The following is a 17,260-nucleotide window of genomic DNA, read 5'->3' as shown; positions in this document are numbered from 1 at the left end:
AGCAGATCCTTTGAGACCTTTTTATGAGTCACTACTCTGCTAAAAACACATTTCTTCACTATTAGTGTCACTATTAGTGTCATTATTAGTGTCAGCTCATGGAGGACCAGGACTATATTTTACCTTCAGTGCCTGCAAAGCATCCTGCACATAGTAGGTGTTCAGTAAATCTGGTTTAGTTGAGGAAATATTAATTATATCAACTAATAATATTAATCACAGGATTTGTTCCATATAGAGTACTTGGTAGGAATATATTGTCTGGAGTTTATTTTTGTATTATTAGAGGGAAGAAAGGATGTGCTCAGCAGATAATAGCAAAAAAGATTATAACGGTGTACTTATACTTATAATGTTTACTTGGCAATATGTTTTCTTTCTTTTGAGATGGGGTCTTGCTCTGTTGCCCAGGCTCATGTGCAGTGGCATGGTCATGGCTCATTGCATTCTCAACTTCCTATGCATAAGTGATTCGCCTGAGTAGCTGGGACCACAGGTGTATGCTACTATGCTTGGCTAATTTATTTATTTATTTTTGTAGAGACATGGTCTCCCTATGTTGCTTATTCTGGTCTTGAACTCCTGGGCTCAAGCAGTCCTCCTGCCTTGGTCTCCCAAAGTGTTAGGATTAGAGGCGTGAGCCACTGCGCCTGGCTGGCAATATATATTCTTAAAGAAGAATAAACAAATGACCCTTACTTATTGCTGTCTACATAGAGGCCAGTACTGCTTCACCTGCTGCTCTAATATAATTATTGAAAGTCATTTTAACTTACTGATTAAAGGAAGACTTTTAACTAACCAACTGTTTGGTCCATTCATGTCTTTAGCTATAGTCACTAGCTCAGATCGATCTGTTTCTCCAATTAGTGCAGTTTTATTATACTTACAAAATGTAAACAATTTCATTTACCAAGTGCTTGTAGTCAAGCCAATACCTGTTATATTAAAGATATGATTAACTTTGAAAATGAAAGCATAGGCAGAAGTATAATTCACTGATTGGCTATTTCTTCCCCTTTGTGTGGGTATGTGGCATTAGTTGTTGCTGGGCCATTTTCATTGTGAGATTTCTGCTTCATCCTTTTTAACCCTGCCTGGCCTCCTAAGGCCACTGAGACTCCCACTTAAATTGGACTCTCTTCAGTGTTCTATTCATAAAGCCCTGCCCGGTGGCTTTTTAAGAAAATAAACAGGCCAGAGTACCAACCCAGAGTAAAAAGCATGTTTCCATTATGTTTTGCTTTATTCTGATTAACTTTGAACAGCAGACATCAACAAGGGAAAGGCTCCACTTTGGTCTGAACTGCTTATGTTGGGAATTTTTTCATCCAGTGGCACCTCTATTTACCTTGGCCCTGACTCTGTGGCTCAGTTGATAAATCAAGTGTATGTTCGTGTTGTACTCTTTGAATGCTAATGAAGGACGCCTGCATTTCAAGGCAGGCAGCTAATCTGTATAATTTATTCCTGTGCAGTTTTACAACCATGATGCATACTTCCTTTTCTCTTAACCTTTGTGGATTTCATTTGAATAGCAATAACCAGGGTGAAGGAGGGCACTGCTTTTGATGCATCATCTTTTGATTCTCTTCTCAGTATGGCATTGAGATGTGTATCAGGGGAGGGGAACTCACGCTTCTCACTGAGTTTACAATCAACAAATTCTTATCCTGAGGACTGGAGTGGAGCTGAAGTATCTATCTCCTGAACTTGTCTTTCGTTTTTTTGTTTTTTTTTTTTGAGACGGAGTCTCGCTCTGTCGCCCAGGCTGGAGTGCAGTGGCCGGATCTCAGCTCACTGCAAGCTCCGCCTCCTGGGTTCACGCCATTCTCCTGCCTCAGCCTCCCGAGTAGCTGGGATTACAGGCGCCCGCCACCTCGCCCGGCTAGTTTTTTGTATTTTTTAGTAGAGACGGGGTTTCACCGTGTCAGCCAGGATGGTCTCGATCTCCTGACCTCGTGATCCGCCCGTCTCGGCCTCCCAAAGTGCTGGGATTACAGGCTTGAGCCACCGCGCCCGGCCCTGAACTTGTCTTTCAAGGACTTAACTAGGAAAGCAACTCCTCCTTCAAAGCCCTTATCATTTTCCGACTCCCCTTGCAGCTGCTCGACAGCCTCTATGTGCAGTCACGACTTTTGGGGTGGCGTTTGCTGATTTCTGCCTCTGAACTGGCTGAGGTGTCACCTGACAGTTAGTCTTTGGGTAATTAGAGATGACGTATTTGCAGCATGTTTGTTCCCTCCCCCAGCTCACTTGGAGTCATGCTGATTTTGTTTAGTCAATGCTCTGACAGATCGCCTTTGGTATTTTTCCAATGGTACCTAGGCTTATCTCTCGGTCACAGATCACCTTAAGAACTCAGAGTGAGAGATTTTATTTCTCTTGACAGAAATCAGCCTTTTTTTTGACATGTCCGGAAGTCCGGATAAGGATCTTGCTTCAAAGCCGTCCTGAATTTTGAATCATAGGGGTATCAACAGGAGGGTTGGAAGAAATCCTTCCAACCAAGAATGGTTTGAGAAAAATCAGTTTTCCCATGATTAGGGTGTATTAGGAAAAAGTAGGATTATAATCTTGGCTATATCTACTGGTAAACTTAAGTATTGAATTTTCCTTTTCCATAAGAACTTTCTTTTGTTGTTATTGTTGCTATTATTTTGCTGTTACCCAGTTCTGCTACTTAAGAATTTATTAAGATATACTCTAGTTTATCTTAGACAAAAATAATTCCTTTATTACATGAAAGCATCAAGGTGGTGAAAGAAGACAAGAAATTCTGTTTCATGATATAGTATATTTGATGCTGGAGGAATTATGGCGTTCCTAGCAGTGGGCACTCCTTGGATGTAGCAGTCACTTGTATAGTGTGACTTTCATAGATGTGGCCACTTCTCTGGCTTGCTTCTGATGCAGAAAAGGTTAACAGAGCAGGCCTGAGACTGCTCTCCTTAGAAAGGCAGGTTGGCCATTGGCTGATGCCTGGAAATGTGACTGTTAAATCATCCTCTAAGCTAATGTAAACCTTTTGCTAAATTATAAGAGTGTCTCGCTGTATCTAAACTGTTTGTACAATCAGTGTGGTTTGTGCTGAGCCTGCTTTGCTTCTGGGAGTCTGGAAGTGTGGTATGTGCTAGGCAGAGGGTCCCTGCATCACCAGCCCTAGTGGCAACCTCGGGCACTGCGTCTGCAGGGAATTTTCCTGAGCAGCAATGTCACACATACGTTGCTGCATTTTTGTTGCTGGGTGGAAAGAGTGTTCTGGGTGACACCTCGTGTGAGAGAGAGAGCATAAGGAAGCCTGCATGTGGATTCCTCCAGACCCCGCCTATGTCTTTTCCCTTGTGAGCCCAATGTGTATTTTCACTATATTGCTGTAATAAATCTTAGCTGTGAGCACAGTTACATTCTGTGCCCCAGGAGGCCTCCTAGAAAATCTCTAAATGTGAAAGTGGTCTTGGGGACTCCTGGGTCCCATCTCCCCACCCATCAGTCACTGTGAAATTCCAGAAACAATATTTGATGACATTATCCTCAAAGATGCTATGATCCTTAATCTTGGTTTCTTATGTATAACCACGCACCTTTCAGCTTAGATTTTCCCAGAGAACTAACGTTTATCTCGTTTGACTATTGTTTTACTTCCTTTAAGGAGATTGTCCTGTGCTATTATGTTCTTTCTTTTGTAACATCATCTCTAAAATTTTTTACAGTCAAAATCCATCTCAATTTAATATCAAAAGTAGCGGACAACTGCTGATATTACTAGCAAGTATGATTTAATGTTACACTTTAGAGGAATATATTTAGAAGAAATTCTGCAATACTGCTACAGTTAACAATGTTGATGACTGGCCACTCAAAAGTTTGCCCAGGCTGGGTGTGCTGGCTCACGCCTGTAACCCCAGCACTTTGGAAGGCTGAGATGGGCGGATCGTTTTGAGAAGTTCAAGACCAGCCTGGGCAACATGGTGAAACCCCATCTCTACAAAAATACAAAAAAATTAGCTGGGCATTGGTGGCTTGCACCTGTAGTCCCAGCTACTCGGGAGGCTGTGGCTGAAGAATCGCTTGAGCCTGGTTAGTGGAGGTTGCAGTGAGTTGAGATCACACCACTCTGGTTCATTTGAGAATTTCACTGTAATCATATATTTTTGGGTGATGCTAAGAATTAATGAAATAATGTTGACATGATCTTGAATTTTTGTCTTGTTCAAAAACATGTTTTTATTTTTTCCTCATGATAGTCTGAGGTAGCTTCACATTTGTTCACTACCATTTGAGTTATGCCGTAGGTTGATCAGTAGTATGTTCTACTTGCTCACTACAGACAAGCAGCTGATGTGTGGATGCTGAGAAAGTGTGGACCAATAGTGATTCTACAGAAAAATGAAAAGCTCAGGATAGTCATGCTGGTTGGATTAACTTTTTAAAGATAAACTTGTTAGAACAATATTAACTTTATGAAAATGTCTGGGTAGAGATAATATTCAGGTCTCACCATGGAGTGAAGCATACCATTAAAGGTGGTATGTTTTAGAAGTGATAGAATTTCACAGGTCACTTTGATATTACTGAGTCAGTCAGTGCTCTACAGTGCAAAAGTTATTCTGTTCCAAGAGTTCAGATTCTTTACAAAGGGATTAATGCTGGTACATTTTAGCAGGATCATGCCTGTGCTTATTGATATTTTATATATATATATATATATATAAAATATAAAATATTTTATTAGATTCAAGCATTAAGGGTAGGAATCTGGGATGAAATGTTTCCTTGGGCCTAGAGCCAGCCCTACAGAAGCTTCTGAATGCTTTTTGACTTACTGTGAAGGCTTGCTAGCTCTCTTTGTAGGCTTGGAGGGGTGCACAAGATGCTGGAAATATAATGCATTTAAGGCCTTTGAGTTTAGATATTTCAGTTGAACTCAGGATATAGATCTGCCCTGCTAAGTAAGGAGATATTAGTCAGTTATTTAGACAATGTATGCAAAAAGAATAATCTGAAACGGAAAAGTACTCTTTAGAAATCTTTTTTTTTGAGACAGAGTTTCGCTCTTGTTGCCCAGGCTGGAGTGCAATGCTGTGGTCTCAGCTCACTGCAACCTCTGCCTCCTGGGTTCAAGCAATTCTTCTGCCTCAGCCTCCCGAGGAGCTGGGATTATAGGCATGTGCCACCACGCTCGGCTCATTTTGTCTTTTTAGTAGAGACGGGGTTTCTCCATGTTGGTCAGGCTGGTCTTGAACTCCCAACCTCAGGTGATCCACCCGCCTCGGCCTCCCAAAGTGCTGGGATTACAGGCATGAGCCACTGCGCCCAGCCTAGAAGTCTGTTTTTTTTGGGTAGGGGATAGAAGGATGAAAGAGAGTCAATTTATCTCAATCAACTTAGAGCTCATTATTCAGGTCAGCAGTTAGATCTTGTTTTCCTAATCTGAACAGGTATTATCTGCACTAGTCTGATGTGTCTGTATGCATTTTTGTTTCTGTCTGTCACTCACTGAGATTATCTTTAAAGACCACCTCAGGTTTCGGTGCTTTTCATGTAATGACCACTCAGCTATTTCGGACACACTAGAGCTATGCTGCCAGTAGTGTCTATAATGGGCTGCTGGGAAACAACAACTTTAAAGATGTTTGAAGACAAATCTGTGAATCAAAACATGCTTTAAAGCCTTCCTCAAAAGCATACAGAAACACAACACAGGAGTGAATTTTCAGAATAATTCCTAAATGCCAAGGAAATGCAACCATTGCGTGAACTGAAGTTTACATTTTAAATTTCACACCCTGAAGATATGCTGCTGGTCCCTGCCCCAGTTACAAATCCTTTGAGACAGTCTGATGCACAAACAGTGTTAGGAAATAATTGATAAATTACTGTGTACTCAAATGAACAGCAGACCATCAGTCAAACTGTAAAAGTTCTAATATTTAAGGGGTGCTAACTCTCCTTGCACACTCAGAGATGCCCTGGAAGGTCCTACATTTCATATTTTAAACATTCCTTAATGGAGGGAGCAAAAGAAAGAGTTCACACACATTTATTTCCTGGGCATAAACATACGTGTGTGTGTGTGTGTGTGTGTGTGTGTGTGTGTGTACCAATTGATAGCTAAATATATATTTATGTAGAAATAGAGAGCTGATGTCGTTTTATAAATAAGCATAAGCATTTATGGTTCACAGAAGGAAGAGCAAAAGAATGAATTAAAACGTGGAACGCACCATATTCTGGGACCTGTCCCGTGCCTCTCTTGAGCAGCAGCCTCACTCGTCTTCCTCCAGATTTGATGAGTTCTATTGCTCTGGCATGTGTCATGTCCCTTGTGCTTTCCCCATTGATTTCAATGATTTGATCTCCTACCTGTTGATTGAAGAAAAATTAAGTCAGTCAAAGATAGTTTTACTCAAGTTGCATTGTCAACAGATTAAAAAAAAAAAGCCAGTCTAGATGACCTGAGAGCATCCAAATAATTTGGTGGCAGCCTGCTGCTTCTTGGAAGAGGCTAATCCCTGGCTGCATCCTGAATCTGATCACCAAACTTTATTTACCTTTGCAGAAATGAAAATATCAGACCACAAAGGTTGCAGCCATATGTTACTTCTACTGTTACTTATTACTTATTATGGCAGAGACTGTAAACTAGTTAGCATTGTTTTAAAAATTAGGGCATATGTCTGATACTAAAATTCACAATACCTTGGCACCTTTGCTTTGAATCAAGAAGTAAACATTTTAAGGCCTTTTCTTTTTTTTTTTTTGAGACGGAGTCTCACTCTGTCCCCTAGGCTGGAGTGCAGTGGCACCATCTCGGTTCACTGCAAGCTCCGCCTCCCGGGTTCACGCCATTCTCCTGCCTCAGCCCGAGTAGCTGGGACTACAGGCTCCCGCCACCATGCCTGGCTAATGTTTTGTATTTTTAGTAGAGACGGGGTTTCACCGTGTTAGCCAGGATGGTCTCGATCTCCTGACCTCGTGATCCGCCCGCCTTGGCCTCCCACAGTGCTGGGATTACAGGCTTGAGCCTGTAATTGAATCTATTGCCAGCTTTTGACTTAGTGCAGCATCCAATTCAGCATGTTGGATAAACTGATTGGTTTTTGTGCTTCTCTGAGAAATTTTTGTATGTATCATTTAAATTTCCCTGGGTGCTGTTGTGATATTTGCCTTCTTTGTAAACAGTGGTTGGCTGATATTCACATTTGATCTTGAGTTTTCTATCACAGCCCCTTGAATTAAAAATGAGATTCTCCATACTCTCCACATGACTAATGCCCTGGCTAAATCTTTGCCATGCTCACACTTAATTGCCAGAAGCTGTCTGGTTAAATACCAGTTCCTCTTGAATTGGGTTTCATAAGCAATTCCCTTTTGGCCTGGGTTCCATAAGCAATTCCCTTTTGGCATTTGTGAATAGATAGTTGAAATAAGGGAGGTTCAACCATGAGCACATCATGTAACTCCCACAGTACCATTACTGTCAGGAACCCTAGAATTAAAAAATGTCTCATCTCAGTGCAAGTAACATAAGACAAATTAACCAGCAAAAGCACAATGAGTGGCTTTGCAAAAATGCTATTTTAGTTATGTACCTTAAAGCAGATCTCAGTCTAAACTCTGTAATGCAAACAGAACTGTAGAAAAACTCTCTATAGCTAATCATTATCAGTGTGGATGCTGCAGGCTGGCTGAGAATAGGAACATAAATTTTCCATCACAATGGCAGGAGAGCATAAAAACAAGACCCCCAAAGTCGGGGGGAAGAACATGTTTGTTGTAGCAAGGAAATGACATCTCTACCTAAGGATGATTCTCTAAGGGGTAAGGAGGATTCCTTTTGTATACTCAGCTGCCTTTGGAAGTATGGATTTGGGGCAGTGGATGAGGTTTACCTCACTGGCATGACTTCCACATTCCACAGAAAAACCAAGAAGACAGAACTAACTTAACTGTTTTAGGGCTAGTGGCTTTCTTTAAGTTTCCTTAATTGTCTCCTTTCCTCTGAGGCGACAGGCATAACTTGAAGTTGAATAGTTTGCCAGAGGCCATGTATCTAAGCCAGAGGCAGAAATGGGACCAATTATCCCTCCCCAAGTAGCCCCCTCCCACAACAGAAACCTCATGGCACAGAATTAAATTGAAAAAGTAAAACAGCAGTTCCGATGAAGCTACATATAGAAAAAGTGTTCCTTCCTGGCTAGACTCTCTTCTGAGCTTCAGACTCACATGTCCAGTTGATCACTAAACATCTTCACCTCGTTGTCTGTCCAACAGGCAACTCCAAGTCAACAGCAGTAGAAGCAGAAGACAGGGCTGACTACCTTTCTCCCAAAGTGGTTCTTCCTCTCAATTCCCAATCCTGGTTAATGGCAACACCATTCACCTAAGCAGAAAGCTGGGGGTCACGCTACACTCCTTGTTTTCTCAACTTCTCCGCATCTGTCCCTGTCCTCATATGTATCCCATTGCTCACAAGTTCAATTCAGGCCTTTATGTGGTTATTCCAGTATTCCCCTGTCACTCTCCCACCAACCTCCTTTCATTGTCACTAGAGTCATCCTTCTAAGGAAAAGCTTGCCAAATGTGTCCTGCTGACTAAGGCATTCAGGCCCATACACATACTGCTGTTCTTTTTTCTCCTCCTCCCCACAGGCCTGGTGATTTCTTGTCCTTTCTGAAGGTCCTAAGAATCTTCTCCTATGGGTGCCTTCCTCGACTCTATGCTCTTCACAAGCAGAGATGTCCACTCTCTCTGTTCAGTAGTAATGGCACCCCACTCTATTTATTATGCCTCATTACAGATTCATGAGTCTCTGTCTTCCCTCCTAGGTTGTGAGTGTCTTCATTCAGTAAATAATTTCTGAGCACCTACTATGTACCAGACAGTCAACTGGGGATATAGAGATAAATGGTATCATTTCTTTGTACAATAAGTTCTCAGTCTATTTGGAAAGAAAGTGGGTAAATAAGGCCATTACTACTCAATGTATCTTTGCTATAACAGAGGCATTCACAAAGTACTAAGGGAACAGAAAGAAGGGACATCTAACTCAGAGTGTGGGAGTGGTGGGTAGTCAGGGAGAGCTGCCATGAGGTGGTGACATCTCAACTGAGCTTTGAAGTACCAGTAGGAGTTCCCCAGGTGAAGAGGAAAGCATTCTAGGCAGAGAGAGTAGCATAAGTAAAGGCTACAGAGTTTGAGGGAATGGTATACTTGGGAAACTGTCAGTAGTTTATTATGCTGTTCAGGAGTTTAGGTTTTATTTTGAAGGCAATGGCAAGGCACTAAAAAGTTAAGCATGGGGTAACCTGACCAGGGAAATGGAGTGGTGTTTAGAAATCTCCCTGCGACCTCAGTGTGGAAAGCAGAAAAAGAGAAAGGTGGAAGACTGAGGAAGGGAGCTTCCTGCAACTGAGTTGCAGCGTTGTCACATGGTCTATCCAAGTGAGACATTAGGAGGCTGTGGGGAAGGAGACGATGAGGACAATGACACAGAGTCTGGGTCTCCTTTAACTGTGTGTCTGGATGAGGTGCACTGCATATATTGGTGAGTGAGTGAAGTACTTCCACATGGCTTATCTTGAAACCATGGGAGAGGGAGGTATAAACCTTCTTGAACCCCAAATCGAATCTTGACAGCCACTGCCGCCTTGCAGTTACTTGTGTCCTGAGACTGATATTTTAACCAAAAACCATGTGGAGGGCAAAAGAGATCTTGTGTTGTGATAGAAATAGCCCCATCTTTTGACTCTGGTCCCATACTTGAGTTTAGCAAGATTTAGAAAATTTGAAGTTTTCATTCACGTATGTGTTTATTTTCCCTTTTCCCTACAGGGAGCTTGTGAGACCTAAAGGAGAAGGCATTAGCGTGGAGGAGAGAAGGGGTGGTTTGAAAACTACGTGGGAGGTGGATAAGCAGAGGGGTTTAGGGGCTGCGCAAGGGGTGAGCTGAAGTTGTGGGGGCCTCAGGGATGAGTCTCTGGGAAGTCAAGGACATTATTTTTATTGGGTTCCCAGGAGCCTGAGCTGACCTCTTCACCTGGCAGATTTCCATAATTTCGGCTTTCCATGTAGGGTCCCCTTAGAGGGAGATGCTCTGATACCTGCTGCATCTCTCCTACACCCTTTCCCCATTCCAGGGTATCAGTGTCATTGGGTGGTGGGGGTTGTGTCTGCTGATTTTCTGCCTCATTTTGGAGCAACGGAAGTTTGGGAATAGTTCAAGATCTTACTAAATCAAGGAAAAAAACGTTTCTAGGGGCTGGTGGTGGTTAGGTAATGGAATGAAAATGCTGCTGCCAACATTGACTCTGACTGTTGCAAAGCACTCTGGGCATTATTTTAAAAGTGGGCCAACTCACAGGGACCTGGTTTCAGTGGCAACAGACTCAGTCCAGACCTGGCCTCAAGACTCCCCTCTCTCTTTGGAACAGTATGACCTGTGAAAGGGTTGAATTTTCATTTTCATTCCAATATCAGTATTCTGTATAATAATTTTAACTGGAACTCCCTAAATAAATTTGGGATGTGATCTCTTTCATTGTCATCTGGATATATAAGAAGATCGACTTACGGGGTGGGGGGACAGCGGGAGGTGGGGCAAGAGATTCTCTTGTTACTTTCCTACTTTCCGACCTCATCTGACTTCAGTGCAGTGGCCAGTGTGTGACCAAAGAGTGTCACTTTTCTCTATCACAATCGGGAGAATTAATTTTGTAAAACCAATAGAAAATTCGCAGCCCTTTTAGAAATGAAGAAAAAGACCAACTGTGACTCTCATGTAGTCTCTTCTGTACTCTCTGCCACAGAGCTGTCTTCAACTGAGCTATGTTACTAAAATGAAACTTCTAAGATCTCCACTCATTCTTACAGTATTTTTAAAATATCGAGTTCCAGTTGAGAGGGAGAGGGAGAGGGAGAGAGAAAGAGAGAGAGAGAGACAGACAGACCAAGATACCAAAACCAGATAAAGGTAATTCAGGAGTCTCTGTGTGCACTGCATTATGTGGATCAAGGAATTGCCAAATTTAGGAAACTGACCAAACAACTTAAGAGGAATTCTAAGAACTCATTTTTTTTTTTTTCCTATGGAAGAGATACTTTTATCTGTGGGTCCCTTGGGGCAACTAACAACCTTAGAGTAATGTCCCAGGGCCAAGGTGGAGTGAGGTAACTACTGTGTGGAGGGCCCAGCCTAGTAAGTTCTGCATTCCTACTCATGCATTTCTGCTCATACATCATAGCAGATTTTTCTTTAACAAAACACCAAATCTTTGAACTTGCTTGGGGCTTTCCAGGTAAAAAAACTTTTTCTCTTTTTGCCTGTGGAAGGCCAAGGCAGGAGAAGGCAAACATCTCAGAATTCCTTTTGTGGTTAATAGTTCAGGTTGTAAGAAAAAATTTAAACTCTGTACTGTATGCATTTTTGTAGTCAAGTCATATATAAACTATTTGGCTTGTCTCAGTGAAATATTTATAAGAATTAGATTAAATCCTGGATTTACTTTAGCCGTGAGTCATAGCAGTCCCAGCTCAAAGGGTTGCTTGGACATCACTACAAACATGCTTAGCTGGTTGTAATCAGTTAATTGCCCTCATGTTACCATTGCATCATCAGAGCCTATTTTGTATGATCATACAAAAACTATAACGATCCCAGATTATAATTAGGTGTGAGGAATTGAGTTTCTTTGTAATATTATACCAATAAATCATGAATAATCTCTATTCCTTATTTCATGAGGGACTTAGCTACGGACCATTTTGGTGGCTAATGATCTGAGGTCACAGGCTAATGCCATCATCATTCCTCCCTTACAGGTTGGTTTTTCCCACTGACACTAGACCCCTCCTGGACAGGGAACACACCTATTGTCTTTGTGTCATCTATACCTGCCACAGTTCCTGAGAAGTAGGCCCTCGGTTAATCACAGTTGAGTCGATAAATGTTTGGTTTGCCTTTCAGTGATAGTAAAGGTCTTCATTTGCATGCCATATAAGTTAAGCTTTAGTGCACCTCAGCATATCTCAACCTTTCTTGCCTTACGCAGTTCCAGCCAAATCGTGACAATTTCAGTGGTACTTACAGGAGACCAAATGAGGCTTCAGTAAATGGTGACCTGCACACATTGGTAGTGACAGGTAAAGTTATAGGAAACAAATGCTAGAATTGAGAGTAAGAGGAATGGAGGCTGAGTCTGAAATAAAGAAGTGCCAGGAAAAGGAAAAGTCAGAACTAGCGTCTTTGCTGCTGCAGTCATTGTTATGGGTGCTCTGACACTGGAATACTGTGCCCTAAATGGCCCTGATGGAACAAAGCACAGGATGATTTCCAACTTGATGGTGATCTTTAATATCTACTGGCTGTTTTCATGATTAACTTTGTTAGATATTATTTAATAACCATTACAGGAAGAATATTTTTCAAGGGGTTACACTGAATGTTTTCATTAACCTTCCCATTTCTTTCATTAGATTGCGATTGAATTAGATGGGTTCCAAGTGCCTATTACAGGGCCTGGCTTTCGTTATAAACTGTTAGGCTCAGTTGCCTCAGCAAGGCACAGGAGCCCATAAAATCAGCAGGTTTTCCAGAGAGAAAACTTCTAATCCAATTGGAAACTGAAACACATGTTTGAGAGCACCAAAACTGTGAATTGTATTTGCTTCAATTCACTTATATATTGAAAACTGTCTGAGACTCTCTTTATACTATGTTTTAGACAGTAATCACTTAAAAAGAAAACAGGCTGGGCATGCTGGCTCATGCCTATAATCTCAGTGCTTTGGAAGGCCGAAGTGGGAGACTGCTTGAGTCCAGGAGTTCAAGACTAGCCTGAGCCACATGGCAAACAAAACCCCCACCTCTACAAAAAATAAAAAACATTAGCCAGGTGTGGTGGTACATGCCTAGCTACTCAGGAGGCCGAGGTGGGAGGATCACTTGAGCCCAGGAGTTCAAGGCTGCAGTGAGCCATGATTGCACCTCTGTATTCCAGCCTGGGGAACAAGAGTGAAGACTTATCTCTAAAACAAAACAAAATAATAAAACTCCCACAAAAAAACCCCAAAAAAGCAAAATCAAACCCATAAAAGTCCCAGCATCTCTCAAGAAACTTCATCCAAGTAGAAGTGTGAAATGACCCTTATAGATGCACAGAAGAGAGAAGAATCCTTCATCAAGGTTCTGTCTAAGCACATAACCTGCTTAGGAGGGTCTCAAAGGTGAGGGGAACAAGCTGGCACTGGAAGTGAAAGGCCACTGCAGGATCCTGAGAATTCACCACTTGCTGCAGGTGGTATGCCTTCTTTGGTGTTGTTATTATTTGTGTTTAGAAAACATGTAGTCACAGCTCAGAAAATGTCCGGCCATTGACTTGAGCACACTATCCTATGGTGGGAGTGTTGCCTTGTCTGGACAATCATATCAGGGAGCCGGCTTTAGCAAAGGTTTAGGGGGAGCTCTCCCTTCCGGAGCCTCCATTTCTATTTACAAAAATCCTCTAAATTAAAACATGAAAATATATGTAAAACTTGAAGACGACACAGTATCCCTACTGTGGAAATAGTTGAACTCTAAATTATGATCTGGTGTCTTCCTCACTGATTCCTTCCTTTTTCCTTGTCAACTGTTACTGATATTAATCTCATACAGAGAATTTTATTAGATTGCTTCTTTCTAAGTCTCGTTACTCTTCTAGGGCTCATTTTATTTATTTATTTATTTATTTTTAGATATTTATTTTATTTTAGATATTTAAAATATTTTAGATTTTTTAATATATTTATTTATTTTCACTCTGTTGCCCAGGCTGGAGTGCAGTGGCACGTTCTTGGCCTACCGCAACCTCCACCTCCTAGGTCTGAGTGATTCTCCTGCCTCAGCCTCCTGCGTAGCTAGGATTACAGGCGAACTCCACCACGCTTGGCTAATTTTTTGTATTTTCAGGAGAGAGGGTTTTACCAAGTTGGCCAGGCTGGTCTTGAACTCCTGACCTCAGATGATCTACTTGCCTTGGCCTCCCAAAATGCTGGGATTATAGGTGTAAGCCTCTGTACCCAGCCTCTTCTAGGGCTCTTAACTGGGGTTGATGTTTAATTCTTTTAAGTTCTCCCCTCCCCTAGCTCTATGTGTGCTCTCTGGGTGATCACTTCCCATCTTTCTTTTTTTTTTTTTTTTTTTGAGACAGGGTCTCACTATGTCACCCAGACAAGTGTAGTGGCGTGATCTCGGCTCACTGTAGCCTTGACCTCCCAGGTTCAAGCAATCCTGCTGCCTCAGCCCCCCAAGTAGCTGGGACCACAGGTGTGCACCACCATGTCTGACTAATTTTTATATTTTTGGTAGAGATGGGGTTTCACCATGTTGCCCAGGCTGGCCTTGAATTCCTGAGCTCAAGCGATCCACCCATTTTCACCTCCCAAAGTGCTGGGATTATAGGCGTGAGTTACTGCGTCTCGCCCTTTCTACCTTTCTAAGGTATTTGGCGTGTTTCCTTTTTGGTGCCTTTGTACATGCTGTTCCTTTTGCTAGAATCTGAGTCCTTCTTCTCCCCACTTCAAAAACGGAAATCCCACTTATCTCTTAGGAACCAAACTTCAGGGATGATACCATCCAGAGAGCCTTTTGTGATCCCAGCAGTCTGGGTCAGGTGCCTTTCCTGTGCATTTCTTTAGAAGTATTGACCTTTGCCAATAATATTGTAAGCTCTCCAAGGACAGGAACTCTGTCACATGGGAAATATCCACATGCGTCTGTTCAACAGATGGATGAATGTTTGAAAGAAGGCATTTTTCAGAAAGTATCTTTTTGGCTGTATGCTCCTTATAGTTTAAACCAAATGTAAACAAGGTTTATAATAAAATTCTAATTTGGTTTCATAATATATGTCAACCAGGTTTGATCATGATCAAATAATATATGGGAAGTGCCTTGTAATCTCTAAATATATAAATATAATCTATTATTAATCACAGTAGTTACAATTAACGATAGATCATTATAATTAAAATAATGGTAGAAGAGGTAAAAAAGTAATACATTTTTCATAATGAATCTGGGAGAGAAGCAGTTGAGCTTCTGAGGGTGTATTAAATGGTGAAATGGGGCAAATGATATTTTTCTGGAAATATCACTGAGAGGTTAAAAATGAAAAAAAAAAAAAAAAAACACCAAAAACTCTTCTGTTTGATAAGCACTACCTGATAGAAATTCTTATAGGACATGAATGGTATATCGTATTCCATGATTTTAGATGAAGTTCTCTAGGAAAAGAATCTCATGAATGTTGGGAAGATAATCCAAACCCTAAACTAATACAGATAAATAACTGCAAGTGTGGCAACAGACATGAATGTGAAGAAAGAGATTTTAGAGACAAGCTGGTTGGAGCAAAACATTTTCTAAAAAGGAAAAATAACTACTGTCATTCCATTTTTCATATGCTAGTTTGACTGCTCAGGTGAAAAGAGACTGGGGCAATATCTTACAATTATCTGCCTAAGAATAGAAAGCTATCATTGGTAGCTCAGCTAGCTTATCCAGATGCTCAGAAATCACTTACATTAGGTCATGAAGTCAGTTTCCCCAGTTGACTGAAAAGTAAACAAAAAGGAAATCAAAGAGGAAACTTTCTATTGTGAATTCTGTATGAGCTGTTATTTCCCTTCCTTGGATGTAATTTAGAGAAAATGAGGGATTATTATTATGTATACTTATCTAATCAGATACATTTATTTTCTGGATAAGCATTAGGCTTTGTGCAATGACTTCTATACTGACTCATGATAACAATTCCTTGTTTTCCTGAAGCCAACTGTCTTGCATATTGCATTTACATTTCAACTTTTTAGCACCTTCTCTCCTCTCTGACCTCTGCTTCTGTATTTACATCTCTATCTCAGACTGTGTGTGCACCAGTCCTAGACCTGACAAGTTAACAGTGTGAATGAGCATCAAAAGGTATACCAAGATGGGTGGCGGGGACATCAGTTAGCTGGGATTTTGAAGATCATTTAATGATGGGACTATTTTCAAAGTATGGGCAGGGTTAGTGCAATCAAAGAGGGCTGTTGAGGCAATGAAGGATAAATATGGCAAGTGCTGTTACCACCTCTAGTCTGAATGACATCGGGGAGGAAGAGAAGTTACAGGGGCTGAGTGAGAGCTGGAGCCATGAAAGAGAGGCTACCTGTCTAGAGCTGGAGCTGTAGCGGGAAGGAATGCTGCCAGGCTCACAGCACCAAGGCAGGAGCAACAGGGTAAGAAATACCCTAGCCTCTAGAATAGTGTCGCCCATCCCCAGATGTCCACCTCCTAGTCCCTGGAATATGTGGTAAAAAGGATTTTGCAGATGTGCATACCTTAAGGATTTTGAGATGGGGCGATTATCCAGATTGTTTGGGTGGGCCTAATATAATCACAAAGGTCAAAGTCTGAGAGAGAAATGCAAGACAGAAGCAGAGGTCAGAGAGGACAGAAGGTGCTAAGCTGCTGGCTTTGAAGATGGAGGAAGGAAATATAAGCCAAGGAGGTTCTAGAAGCTGGAAAATGAAATGAAATGGGTTCCTACCCCAGAGTCTCCAAATGGAACCAGCCCTGCTGACATGGTGTCTTGATTTTAACCCAGTGAAACAAACTGATTTCAGACTTCTGACTCCAGAACTGTAAGACAATCGATTAGTGTTGTTTGCGGTCATTTATTACAGCAGGAATAGAAAACTAGTGTACTTTCTCTCTTTCTGCCCTCTGATCTCCTGCCGATGCTTCCCATTGGCCAAATCCAACAGGAAGCCAGAAGGCAAGAGGGGTTGGGTGATACAGACATAGCCATCATTCCCCCAGAATAGGGCAGAGAAGGAAGTAGAATAAATCTGGGGGAGAAGGTAGAACAAAGGAAGAACCAGCACTGGGGTGGAGTGGGTGCAGGATGGAATAGATTTTAAAACATCAAATATGCCAGATGAAGGCTTTAAGCAATAATTCAAGAACAAGACAAAAATCAAGTGGCAGCCTAGCTCAAATCCTATTGGAGAAACTGTTTTTGGAAACCTTTATTTGTTTTAATATTTTACTTCAACATGTGTAGCCTCTATACCATTACAGAAAGAGGAGTGGCCTCAGGGTTACTGAGTTGAATGCTCTTTTTAAAATTGCCTAAGATGTCAGTTACCTTTGTACCTGGTCAGTTTCCAAGTCCTGTCAATTCTACATGTACCCTGTCTCCAGCAGCTGCCTCTCATTTCCCGTTTCTCTTG

General features: G+C 41.6%; 1 protein-coding gene across 36 annotated transcripts in view; it reads right to left on the bottom strand.

The window, feature by feature from the left end:
* The window catches only part of MAGI2 (membrane associated guanylate kinase, WW and PDZ domain containing 2), a 1,469,004-nt gene that overhangs the window by 53,037 nt on the left and 1,398,707 nt on the right, over positions 1-17,260 (bottom strand). For all 36 annotated transcript variants that reach the window (XR_006696500.2, XM_045387570.2, XM_045387574.2 and 33 more), the window contains one exon: positions 6,228-6,366. Coding sequence is in view for 35 of the 36 variants with exons in the window: in XM_045387570.2 (XP_045243505.2) it covers positions 6,228-6,366 (139 nt within the window). In the remaining variant the exon portion in view is untranslated. The remainder of the gene's footprint in view (positions 1-6,227; positions 6,367-17,260) is intronic.

This window comes from Macaca fascicularis, chromosome 3 (assembly GCF_037993035.2).
Source record: "Macaca fascicularis isolate 582-1 chromosome 3, T2T-MFA8v1.1".
Lineage (NCBI taxonomy): Eukaryota > Metazoa > Chordata > Mammalia > Primates > Cercopithecidae > Macaca > Macaca fascicularis.
The sequence above is the reverse complement of the archived record's forward strand: the minus strand, read 5'-3'. Positions and strand labels throughout refer to the sequence as shown.